Here is a 13,293-nt window from a genome sequence, read left to right on the forward strand (position 1 = left end):
CACCCGATGGAAGCAAGCCACACCATAAACATTGGCAAACACATCTGTATCTTTGCACAGTGTCAAAATAGATTCAATCAGTCCTCCTGACGGCTGACCCATCTTTCAGCCCCAAAGAGAAGAAACAAAGGAGCCAGGCTAGAGGGGTACGGGGTGGGGGCGGGGAGGCACGCAAAACGGCCCGAGGGTCCACCTCAGAGTCAAGTTGAGCTGCAGAGGATCGGACTGCAGGTATAGGGCAAGAAAGGACAGAGGGAGCAACTTGGTGACCAGCAGCTTAAGCAGACAGACTCAAGCCATAGGGACTGGTCTGAACTGGAGCCCTGGGCACAGTAGGGAGTTCTCTGCCTGTCAGTCTCTTGACATAAGAGGCCAGATAACAGGACAATGGGACCAGCCATCTCCGTGTTAAGTGCCTTCCTCACCATGGAGCCCCAGGTGGGTGTCATTGTCCCCTCATGCTGTGATGTGTTCAAGTTCTCGGGCCTGGTTTCTCTGATGTGGTTTTAATAATTCTTCTTCTTCTTCTTCTTCTTCTTCTTCTTCTTCTTCTTCTTCTTCTTCTTCTTCTTCTTCTTCTTCTTCTTCCTCTTCCTCTTCCTCTTCCTCCTCCTCCTCCTTTTTCTTCTTCTTCTACTTCTTCTTTGTTGCCATCATCATCATCACCACCACCACCACCACCACCACCACCACCACCACCACCACCACCACCACCATCATCATCTGCGTTTGCAGAGATCAGAGTAGAGCTTTTTGGGGTCAGTTCTCTCTCTCCATGAGTTCCAGAGAGGAAACGTAAAGCTACCAGGATGGGCACTGAGCCATCTTGCCAAGCCTGATAATGGTTTTAGGTTTGAATCCCACATGCAGCTCTAGCTTCGTTTAGGGCAAAAGTAATTTCCGTCCACTCCTGGGTATGGTTTTTGCTCTGGAAGATGGTGCCCCATCCCCTATACCTTCGTGTCTCCAAGTCTATGGGGAGGCCCAGTCTGAGAGGACAGGACAGCCTTGGCTGTTTGTCCTCTCTTAGTATCGGTAGGTAGCCCAAGTCACAAACCGGGGACCATCTTTGCCTTATGGGTCTCCCATCTGAGACATGCTGCTTCTGCCTGTCTGCTGGAAAAGTCCATCTTCCACCCTAGTCCTCTCTCCTGGCAGGGATTTTCAGGACACTACCCATCACTTCCTCCTCCTGGGGGGCCAACAGCTGGTTTTGGGGCCCCTGTACCACTGGTCTTCTTAAGACAGAATTCGAATTCTGTGTCTCTGTTTCTGGGGATATAGCTCAGTTGGTTGAATGCTTGCCCAACACGATCGAAGCTTGAGGCTTTGATCCTCAACACTGCGCAAGCCAGATGTGGTCGTCCTGCATGTGACCTCAGCACTCCAAAAGTGGTGAGTTCAAGGCCAGCCTGAGATGCATGAGCCACTGTCTCAAGAAAACAATAACAACAAACTTGTTTTTTCTGTACCCGGGTACACACACAGACCTGGGTTTAATCCCCACCCTGCAAAAATTTTATATATATATGCGCTAAAAATAATATGGATATGAGGAATCCTAAGTCCCCAATATTGTCCTGAGCTGGGGATGTGTCTCTGTGGGAAAGCACTGGCCTCAACTATTCTCTTCAGTGTTGTCTGCTTCACTATCCAGGGGGTTTTCCTTAAGAGTGAAAAAAATCCAGTTCAAAGAACTGGAAAGAAGCTGATGGATTGGTTTGCAGGCAGGGGAAGGCGTGGGTGGAGCCTTGGGCACCACAGGCTGACTGGAACCTCAGGCTCTGTCTGCTGGGCTTCCTTCTCTGGGACCAGCAATGGGGGGAGGAAAGAGACCCTACTGCCTGCCCTGCTTGAGGCACAGGCTCAGCTTTTAGTCAAAACGTGAAACTCATTTGCTCTCAAATTCAGGTAGAAGGTATCAGAGGACTGTGGGCGAGTCTTCTAGCTTTTGTCACATGGTGGGTGCCATGGTGGGTGCCAGTGTTGTGATCCTCCTATACTCCTCTCTGAAGACCCAAAGGAAAGGGCTAGGCAGGGGATGATACCTCCAACCCTGGTCAGGGCCAAGGCCACATTGTGTGACGACCATGTTGAGACAGGATGGAGGGGAAGCTACTGGGCAGGGCACCTACAGAGGACCTAAGCTGCCGGCTGCTGCCCCCTCTTCCTGGGTATCATGGCCAGGGGATAAGGTCAGATATAACCAGCCCAGTGCAGCTGGCCTCCCTGTTGAGAAGGGCTCAGAGCTGGAACCAGGGAAGGGATGGGACGTTCGAAATTCCCCGACATAAGGTTTCTCTTCCTATCCTTATCACTGTCTCCTTCTCTCCCTCTCTTCCTCCACAGGCCTGTGTAGCCACCACAGCACACGAAGTCATAATGCTTACAAGAAATCAAAGAAGAGAGTGGAGAGGCTGTGGCAGCCTTGAGATTTTTCGAAGCCCCAGAAGGCATTTCAGCATTTGGCCTCAGAGACCAAAGGAAGCATCGAACTCTGGAGGAGGACTTGCTTAATGATTTGAGGTCAGTCCTTGGGACTCACAGGGTGGAAGGAGAGAACCAAGTTCCCATGTTGTCTTCTGACATGTGTGCCTTCATACACACACACACACACACACACACACACACACACACACACACACACGGAAAGTTCAGCACGTGCATGCACACACACATACATATCACACACACACACACACAAACATGCACACATGTGCATGCACACACACACACACACACACACACACACACACACACACACACACACACACGGTCTCTGTGAGTTCAAGGACAGATAGGACTTCATAAAGAGACCCTATGGAAAAAGCAAAAGGAAACGAAAAAGGGAAGCAATAAAGACTAAACAATGCAAAGGCCACCCATGTTTCTGTCTCGGCAGAACTGATGCCATGGAAATGGCTCTACCACCAAAATTAATCTCCACAGCCGTCGGAGGCTCAGACGTCCTGTGCTCTCCACTAAGAATTCGGGAACCTGGAATGGCAAAGGCCGTTCCTTCCAAGGAACGGATGTGTAACTCGTCGTCTGACCAGGGAGCGACGTGGTTAACAGCCTGGAGACCTCTGCACTGTCTGTGTGATCGAGACCACACTAGATCCTTTTCCCAGGCCCTTACCATGATAGTAACTCTATAGAACCCCATCTTTGTCAAAGGTGTCACACCTACTCTGCCAAGAGTTTTGGTGTGGTCATGTCTGATCTCTATTGAACGTCCTTTGTTCCTCAGTGAGATGTACCCTCTGTTGTACATACAGACAAGTTAACTGTCACCAGAAAGGTTTTCACCAAACTGTGCTGTGCTTAAATGTGCCTTTAAAAAAAAACCTACATAGGGTCAGATTCCTGAATTTGAACCAACACTGGCTATTTAGTGGCATTAAATTGGACGGTCCTTTTACTTCCCGAGGACTGTCACTCCTGGCAGTGCAGGCTGCAGAGACCTCTGCAGATACTCAATGCGATACTCACCAAGACTCTGCCAACATTAGCTGCCTGTTTGCTTTGAGACAGGGTCCCTGTACGTAGCCCTGGCTATCCTGGAACTTACTATAGAGATCAGGCTAACCTCAAACTCACAGAGAAAAGAGCATGGCTGGCTGTGTCAGGACACTGAACAGACTTGAAGATGCAAATATAAAGTCCCAAAGGCAGGGGATCCTAATTTTTGACAATGGAGGCAAAAACATGTCATGCGTATGGGGGGGAGGGGTGGTGTGAGGGAGATACCCTATTGAAGTCTATTTTAAAAAGAGAAATCTGACACCAAACGTTGAAAATGTTGGGGGGGGGATTTTACTCACTGCTGGAGAACAAATTAATGTACCCATTATGGAAATCAGTTGGAGGCTCCCCAACAAGTTAAAATGTTGGGGGGGGGAATTTTACTCACTGCTGGAGAACAAATTAATGTACCCATTATGGAAATCAGTTTGGAGGCTCCCCAACAAGTTAAATGCGGAACTGCCTGTGATCCAGACCCGGGCATTTCTTTCTTTTTTTTTTTTTTTTTTTTTTCTGGAGCTGGGGACCGAACCCAGGGCCTTGCGCTTCCTAGGCAAGCGCTCTACCACTGAGCTAAATCCCCAGCCCGACCCAGGCATTTCAAAGCTCTCCTCCACACTCCTCCACAAAAATGTTTGCAAGCTCATGTTTACTGTTACTCTCTTCACGAGAGCAAGGAAAGGGAATCGACTTAGATGCCCACCAACAGATGAGTGGGTAGTGTGGTATGTTTACACGCCGGAATACTATTCCAAAGATTTGTTCTTTAAATGAAGTTGTGAGATTTATGGGGGTCAGATGGACCCAGAAAGTATGTTACTACCCAAGGTGCCCCTAAGACAGAAAAGAAAACCTGGAACACACGGTCGCCATCATATTCTGAGTGTAGCCTGCTCTGTGTGCAGGTAAATGGTAGCAGGCGCCAATACAGACATAGTCTAAAGCTATAAAAGGAGATGGAGGAAATATTGGTGATGAGGAGGGATGAAATATAAGCCAAGCACACACGAGTCATGAGAGGGATTTTTTGTTTGTTTCGAGTCTATCGTGGTTGCTTTTCCTGGTGGATATGTAAATTCAACAGTTCTGAGTAACATTTCTGCATTCCAAAAGAATAACAATTTTAAAAATGTATATGAACATGCCTGTGCCTATGTGTGTGCCTATGCGTGAGTGTGTGTATGTGTACCTGTGAGTGTGTGTGTGTGCCTGTGTGCCTATGAGTGTGTGTCTATATGAATGTGTGTGCCTATGTGTGTACCTGTGTGTGTGTGTGCGCCTGTGTGTGTGCCTGTATGTGTGTGTGCCTCTGTGTATGCCTGTGTGTATGTACCTGTGTATGAATGTATGTGCCTGTGTGTGAATGTTTGTGCCTGTGTGTGCGAGTGTGTGCTGTATGTGTGCGCCTCTGTGTGTATGTGCCTCTGTGAGTGTGTGTGTGTGTGTGTATATAGGTGCCCTAGAGGGCAGAAGAGGACCACCCTCCTCCCAGGGGACATTAGCCTGTGTCAAGTTGACAGGTACAAACCAGCAGGCTCTTTTTTTTTTTTTCCGGAGCTGGGGACCGAACCCAGGGCCTTGCGCTTACTAGGCAAGCGCTCTACCACTGAGCTAAATCCCCAACCCCCAGCAGGTTCTTTTTGCTCCATGTCCCCTCCCCTGACCACACTAGCCACACTCAAAAGCCACTTCACTCCAAAGGAAGGAACTTGGATTTTGGCAAGTAAACAACTTTATTGCTTAAAAAAATAGATGTTATATTTGACATACATAACAGAGAAAAACCACAAAGGGTCTCAGAAAGCTTTAAAAGGCACTTGTTCTGAACATATTTCATTCCCTGGGACAGCTCCATAAGATCAGGGGAGACTTCCCTGGGCAGGGTACCCCACGTTTTAGCCATACAGCGGTGGTGCACACCTTTAATCCCGTACTCCGCAGGCAGAGGCCGTTTCAAGGTCATGCTGGTCTGCAGAGTAAGTTCCAGGAAAGCCAGGGCTACACAGAGAAACCCTGTCCCAAACAACCAAAAAAACAAAAACAAAACAGAAAACAAACAAAAAGCCCACGTTCTTGCTCCTGAGCCATTATCTGCTGCCATCCCCACCTGACGAAAGCCTAGGCTCCCAAGTCCAGGCTGTGGACAGAAGGTAAGGACACCCAGCTCATCACCCTGACCCAGCCTCTCCGCAGTTCCGGCTTGACCCTCTGTGATGGTTGGAAGTCTGTCCGCGGCCTCCTGCGCAGGGGCTGGGTTGCCAGCTGGTTGGCTCTGGAGCACTGACTGCATCCTGACGTCACTGCCACACTAATTCCTTGCTGGTTTCATAATGTGAGTGTTCTCAGAGGTGACGGAGGTGGTCAGCCTTCATTGGAGAAAGCAGGTCCCTGCCAGCAAGGCTTCTGAAGTTTTGTCCCTTGCTCCTTCCCTGCCTATTTTATCCCACTTCCGGGTCACCATGCTCCTGCCCTGACTTTCGGCCTTGATTCCGGCCCACAAACAACACAGACAAGTGACCTTGGGCTAAAATGAATCATGGGCTAAAATAAATCCTTCCTCCTTTGTTTTTCTCTAGTGTGTCACAGAGACTGAGGAGTTTCTGGGAAGCAGGCTCCTCACTCAGGCATGGCGGGGCAGAAGCAGCCCTGCTGACTACTGGAGTCCATTTAGCCCGCTCTCCCAAGTGGACACACCCAGGAAGAGCCAGCGGTGCCAGACCACGAGAGAAGAGAGAAACAGCGTGGGTGTTCTCACGCCCAACTAACCAGGCCCTTACCTTTTCTACTCACGGTGCTTTTTTCTTTTTTTAAAAACTAGGGTCTCAATTATCTTAGGTTGGCTTGTTATCGCTATGTAGCCAAGGATAGCCTTATATTTCCAAGTGCTAGGGTTACAGGTGTGTGCCACCATTCGCAGTTTATGTGGCACTGGGAATGCAACCCGGGGCTTTGTGCACGTTAGGGATGCACTTTTACCAGTTGAGCTACATTCCCATGATGCATCTCAACTGTTGACATTTCGTCTAGGCTCCGCCCCACAGTTGCCTGGCAACAGCCAGGCGTGCCTGACTCGCCATAAAAAGGGGCTGCTGCTCCCTCCTCACTCTCTTGCTCCCTTACTCTCTTCCCCTTCTTTCCCCACTCCCCTCCCATGTGCTCATGGCCGGCCTCCCCTCTTCCCCCCCCCCTCTGCCTTTCTCCCTCTCTACTCCCTCATCGACTCTCCCCATTCCCTAAATAAACTCAATTCCATAATACTGTCCTGTGGCTGGTACCTCAGGGGGAGGGATGCCTCAGCGCGGGCCTGCAGTGGCGCCCCCTTTCCCCACACCACCCCTCCACCAAACATATCCCTGGCTTCTCTTTATAAAATGCAACAATAACCAGCCCATCTAGACCTCTGTGAGGCCTAGCCAAGGACCACCCTGACACACGTGGTGTCTATGTGCACCTGCACCCTGACACACATGGTGTCTATGTGCATCCACACTCTCAGTGCAAACTGCCAGCTGCTCACATAGTCTCACCAGCATCTGGCAAATACAAGTATTGCCACTCAGCAGAAAGGCACAGAAAAGAGACATAGACCTCGTTTAAAACAAGCCATCGAAGCAACACAGGGCTTTAACAAATTCACCCTTGAGGTCAAAGAATGAATACCAGTGTCATTAATCTGAGGTCCTGTCCATGGTCACACACAGACATTGGACACCCTCTGGGACCTGCGAATAAACACACTCCCAATCTTGATCGGCTGGAGTTACAAAACACCCAAGCCACCACCGTCCGCGTGGCTTGCTAGATCACAGGGAAGCATCTTCAGGTCCCTTGGCAGGATGTCTGGTGCTGGTGACAGAAGTGGTGAACTGACACCTTGCTCAGCTAGGAGCTAAGATCCTTGGGGTTCCTCACACCCACCTCTAGGTGTGAGAGCCTACAGTGGGTGTGAGGAGTTTGCAGAAGGCAGGGTTCGGTGTTCCTGGAAGACATCTGCCCCAAGCATCTTCCAGGAACATGCTCCTTCCAGGGGCCAAATCCTTGCATGGAATCCTCTGATACCTGGAGACCAGTTCTGCTCCAGAGTGGGACAAGCAGAGGCAGGGAAGCTTTCTTTCTAGAAAGCCCACATGACACAAAGGGCACACATGCAGCCAACTGAATGTCCTGCACCGGCAGACTGCACAGCTAAGCTACCGGTTGGTAGCTGCTGATGGGCTCCAGGTACACTTAGGCTGGGCCCCGTCAGGAACGAAACTCATCTTCAACTGGGCTCCCCCAACTACTGCAGTTAAAACGGGGCCCAGACAGAGCAGTGCAGAGCCACCTAACTGACTGCTGGCTCAGGTTGGGTTCTGACTAACCCCTGAGCGCCATCTTCCCCCACTGGCTGAGCTGCCAAACCAAGCCACGAGCACGGCTTTCAATACCAAGGTCCGGGGCCACAGCACGACCTTGGGGGCTGAGATGTTGGTGCAGAACCTGCTCCCGGAGAATGGGGAGCTGGGGAAGAAGAGAGAAGGCAGACGGACCTGTTTTCTCCAGTTCAGCCAGCAGTCTCGTGACCTGTGCAGCCCATGACACCTGGGGACAGCAGCTGGTTCGTTCCTCTGGACAGTCATTCCCAGGGCAGGCAGGTGCTGACCACTTCTGCCAACCCAGGTGCCCTCCTTTCAGCACCTGTGGCTCAGTCCCCACAGGTGGGTTTTCTACTCATGAACCAAGGCCTGCAGGGGCCCCAGCTGTTTTAGAGAAAAATGCAGCTGCAGATCCACTCCGAGGGGCCGCACACACTCTGCAGGAGACAGAAATCCAAAAACAGTTCCTGAAAACTAAATTCTAAGAAGTAGCCCCATTATGTTTTTCTGGAAGCTTCTCCATTCCCTTTTACACGGCACACCCCTGGCTCTCTGTCAGAGTCAGAGGAAGAAGGAAAACGGTCAGCAAAAGAAGACTGGGGAGATCAAGCCCCATCAAGAAGGTACCCGAGGGAGAGGTCTAAGATTTCAGTCCAAGTGGCAGGCAGCTCTGATTCCACTAATTTGGGGTGCAAAGGTGAGAAAAGAGTATTTTCTGCAGAATAATAGTAAATCATAAAAAAGCAAGGAATTAACAAGATGGGGCCACCTAAGGTGCAGTTAGCGGGAACATTTGTCCATGATAAGAAATCAGAATCCAGGGGTTAGAGATTTAGCTCAGTGGTAGAGCGCTTGCCTAGCAAACGCAAGGCCCTGGGTTCGGTCCCCAGCTCCGAAAAAAAGAATTAAAAAAAAAAAATCAGAATCCAGCCCGCAACTCTCATGCAGAAGCCCTCACAAGCTTGTAGATGCTCTCTGGTGTGTCGTCCCAAGGAAGACAACTTCTGCCATTCACACGCATGCCTCTGCGTCCTTCCTGTGGTGGAATCATAGGCCTACCCAGGGAACCTGACTCACCCATTCGGAGGCCCTCACGGGTCCCCCTGGAAAAGACCGGGCTCTACAGGGTGCTGGGCTTGGGCTCTAGAATCTAACATAGATTCGGGCAGCCACTGGACATTTTTCCGGTTTCAAATCTTGGGTCACTGAAGTCACACCGTGCGGCACACTGGGCTGTCCACAGGACCCACAAGAGCCACCAGGCACGGTACAGGCTTTTGCTTCCACGGCTTCAACAAGAGAGTGAGCAGGGGTGCAGTTCGCAGATCCCACCAGGGGGCGGAGCCAGCCCAGGGTGAGGGCCTGCAAGGCCAGAGCTAAGCCCAAGCTGCAGGGGCCTCACTTCCCTGGGGGAGCCCGGAAGTGCCTTCAGGGAGGGAAGGCTGTGTCCCAGACACAAAGTGATCACATGTCCCCATTCCCTCAGGGACCTGGACACCTTGTCCACTCTTACCAGCCTGAGACCCCCCACTTTCAGACAGGCAGGAGGCTGTGTTCTCCACGGTGTTTAGGAACTCAATGTAAATGGTTTGCAAGCAACAATTTTTAAATGAAAAAAAATTTAAAAAAAAAAGCTCTTAAGGCCGAGAAATCCTTCCTGAGACTCAAGACTCAGATTTATACACAGATGTGACTGATTGGTGGCATAAAGCACACTGCTTCCCGGGGATGATGATCCAGGTCTGAAGAGCAGCATCCTCCATGGTCCTGGCTCTGAGCATCACTCCTTCCTCACCCGGGGCAGAAGGGGGAAAGGCACGCACAGGTGCATGCCAAAGAACACGGACAATGTCCCCCGGCAACCTTTCCAATGCGATTTTATTAGTGCTTGCTTCCGGAAAGGAGATCTTTGGTATTTCCCCACACTGGCCTCCCCTGGGCAGACTCCCCACAGACAGAGGCGAGTCATTCTTCTGGGTAAGAACAGGACATTCTAGGCTGGGGCTGGGCAATGACTCACCGTTATTCAGAATGGTGACACAGAGCCTGTGCGCCCTCTCTGCTAAGGCATGCAAGACCCTTTCCTCTCTGATGTTGCAACTGCAGAAGGCTGAGTCCGTAAAGAACAGAGGAAAACGCACTGGGCCAAGAAGCCAGAGAGGCAGAGAGCGAAAAATAAACCCAAAGAAAAGACGTTTGGCACTAAACCCGCCTCCTGGGTGGAATGTGAGTGGTGGCACGTGGGCTCCCCCACGTGGCCAAAGGTGTAATTGCACCTGCAGCTACCTGCGTCCAAGCCTGACCAAAGCAGGCCAGGAAAGGACCCCAGGGCGTTCCTCTTTTCTGTCAGTCTGGGTCACAGGAGGCCAGAGTAAGCCGAATTTTAACGAGTACCTTTCCCACAGAGGGCCAGCTCAGGCCACACACTGCACGCATCTCTAGTGAAAGCAAGAATGTTTTTCCGCTGCCTGGGAGAAAGTGCAATCAATTAAAAGTAGAGAAACAAGATTTCCTGATGCTCCTCACCACAGGGAAACCCCTCTCTGGGAAAATTCTGGAAGACACTGAGACTCTGTGACTGACACACAGGTAACTGTGAGGAGGGGGCCACGACTAAGCAGGAGCCCGAAAGGAAAACTGTGTGCCCTCAGACGATTGCTTTGTATTGTTGGCTTTCTGTTGAAAAATAAAAATCCCGAAGCCCCGGAGGAGGCTGACATTAGGAGCTGCCTATAGTGTCCCCAGCAGCACCAGATTAGCGAGTAAGAAAGGTGGAGAACCTGGCAGGGGGGGTCAGCTGCCAGGCTTAAAGCCCCCGAGAGGTAGTGTGAAGAGAGCTAGCAGCAGCCTGCCCCGGTGCTGGGAATTGGCCACGTAAGTCCTAGAAAGAGGCAGTGAGCTGGAGTCACCCCCGACCCAGAAGCAGACAGAGCCATCCTGCCTATAGACCAGAGATGCCTGACAGCCCAGAGATGGCAGGACAGTTCTCGGTGGGAAAAGGGAGCCCTGGTCTCTAGATTCCGGGGGACCTTTGACATGGGAGTGTCTGTAGAGAGGGAGAGGCTGAGGGGTCAAGGGGAACACAGAGGGCAGTGAATGTCTGCCCAGAGCAGATAGAAGCTGCCTAGAGAAGGGCCAGACCTCAGCCAGATGCACAGAGGGATGAACGGATATCAGAAGAGGCAGGGAGCTCGGTGCAATCTCAGGATCGTGTCTACTCTTCCGGCCTGGCTCAGAGCAAGACCTTCACCAGGAGTCTCTGTACCCCCCTCCTCACCCATGCTGGCCCCTCTTCCCACAGAAACCAGTTCAAAGATCCTGGGCCAGTCTTGGCAGGCCTCTTTGGTTCTTTAGCATGGAGCCTTTTCCCAGTCTTACTGTGTGTTGTAGATACTGGTGTGGGACACCTAGAGGCCTTAGCCTCTCTCCTGCCTGGGTTTTGAGGCCTGGGCTCTACCTCGTTTCCACGTACAGACACCGTAATCCCAGGCACCAGTGGGTCCAGGAAGCTATCACAGTTTTGTCGTCCCTTCTCTGGGGCCTGACCCTGGTACCAGGCTCCGCACAGCTGAGGCACACTGGGCGGCTGAGAGTGACTAAGACCAGGATGACTCTGGTCATCCCAGGAAGGCCTCATAGTCCATGTACCAAACCAGCTGTCCAGAAAGAGGCACCACACCCGAGATGGGCCACTTCTTGGGCTCATGGCCCACGCGGCTCACCAGCGTGGTGATCTCACGTTTTGTCCTTCCCATGACCAGGACAGCTACCTTCTTGGCCCGGTTGATGAGGGGCAGGCTGAGGCTCATGCGTTGGTGTGGCCTGAATGGGCTCTCCGTGAGCACCACCAACTGGTCACCATCCAGCCCCCTGGGTGACTGTGGGAACAGAGAAGCCGTGTGCCCATCGGTGCCCATGCCTAGCAGCACCAGGTCAAAGCTGCTGTTGGCCACCAGGGCTGAGATCTCGCTGGCATAGGTCTGAGCCCCCTGGTCCTCCTCAGCACAGAGCCGCTGGTGCAGGTGCACCGGCATGGGGTGGATATTGTAGTAGGGCACCCTGACGTGCTGCAGCAGATGAGCCTGCAGACCCTGGAAGTTGGAGTCTGGATCTGACAGAGGGACACAACGCTCATCGACCAGCCAGAGGTGCGTGTGGGCCCAGGGGAAGCTGTAATGCCCCGTGGCCAGCTGCTGGAAGAGCGCTATGGGGCTCGAACCCCCTGACAGTGCCAGGTGGAACTTGCCGAAGCGCCTTACCGCCTGCACTGCAGCGGCTTCGATGTCATTGGCCAGCTTGGAGATCAGCTCCTCTGGCCAGGCAGTAATCAGTGGGCTCTTTCTATACTGGGCCCTAAGGACCTGGAAGTCGCTGGGCTTTGGCACTGACCCTAGTTCTGGCATCAGCACCTCTAGCTGCTGCTGGGAGAAGGTCAGCTGACCCCCGCTAAACTCGAAGTCTAGCAGATGGTCGTTCTCCGCGCCTCCTGGGTACAGGCGTGGGACTTCAAAGGACAGGCTGTCCAGCAACGGGGTCCAGAAGACCCAGGAGGCCAAGAGGTTCTCTGTGGTGATGAAGGACTCCTTGCGGCAGTGGAAGATGTGGGACAGGAGCGTGGAGTAGGCATCTTGCTCCCGCACGGGCCTATAGGCATAGTAATCGGACAGTGGGCGGCCAAAGAGGTGGAGCCCAGGCTGGTCCTGCACCCCCTTCCAGCTCTGAGCGGGTAGAGAGGGCTTGAACAGGTTCTTGCTGACCAGGATGGCAGGGTGGCCCAGCTCACCGTGTCCAATGTAGAAGACAATCTGCTGGGGCAGGCACCGGCTCCGTTCCGGCACCCAGTGTCTCTCGCCCTGGGTGCAGTACGCCCGATTCTTAAACAAGATCCGAACATAGCCCACTCTCTCGTCCAAGGCCTTGCCAGACATCAGGATGAAAGGGACGCCCTCCCAGCGCAGGTTGTCGATGTGGACAAGGACACCTGAGGTGGGGGAAAAGCAGACAGTGACATCACAGCCTGAGAGTGGGCTACGCAGCCCACCCTGCCCTGGGAGCCCCTCGGAGCCTCTTCATTGCTTCGCCTTCAGCCTCCGGCTGCCTCGTCTCAGGCAGGGCTGGACACAGCTTGCGGGGCTAATTCTCCAGTCAGAACACCGGCACTCTGAGGTCCCTCGGAGACCTGGTCCCTCCGGTCTAACTAAGCTTGGTGCCTGCCATGGGAAATCCTCTGGTGGGGCAGAAGGGTGGGAGGCGTGCTGGGCCTTGGCGAGTAAGGGAAGCGTCCTGAGGAAGGGCAGTTCCCTTGGTGTGAAGCCCCCAGGACGACAAAACTAGGGCAAGCCTGAGTGAAGGCCAGGTGGATGGGGAGGGGATGAAAGGGTCCGAGGGGTGGGAGTAACGGAACGTGTGCACG

At 52.5% G+C, this 13,293-nt stretch overlaps 1 protein-coding gene across 4 annotated transcripts in view; it reads right to left on the minus strand.

Moving 5' to 3' along the window:
* Positions 1-5,239: 5,239 nt before the first annotated feature.
* The window catches only part of H6pd (hexose-6-phosphate dehydrogenase (glucose 1-dehydrogenase)), a 35,571-nt gene continuing 27,517 nt past the window's right edge, over positions 5,240-13,293 (minus strand). For 3 of the 4 annotated variants that reach the window (XM_087548525.1, XM_087548523.1, XM_087548524.1), the window contains one exon: positions 5,240-12,861. In XM_087548525.1, the coding sequence (XP_087404651.1) occupies positions 11,498-12,861 (1,364 nt within the window). In that variant the 3' untranslated portion in view covers positions 5,240-11,497. 4 annotated transcript variants of the gene reach the window in all.

Source organism: Rattus norvegicus, chromosome 5, assembly GCF_021556685.1.
Source record: "Rattus norvegicus strain SHRSP/BbbUtx chromosome 5, alternate assembly SHRSP_T2T, whole genome shotgun sequence".
Classification (NCBI taxonomy): Eukaryota; Metazoa; Chordata; class Mammalia; order Rodentia; family Muridae; genus Rattus; species Rattus norvegicus.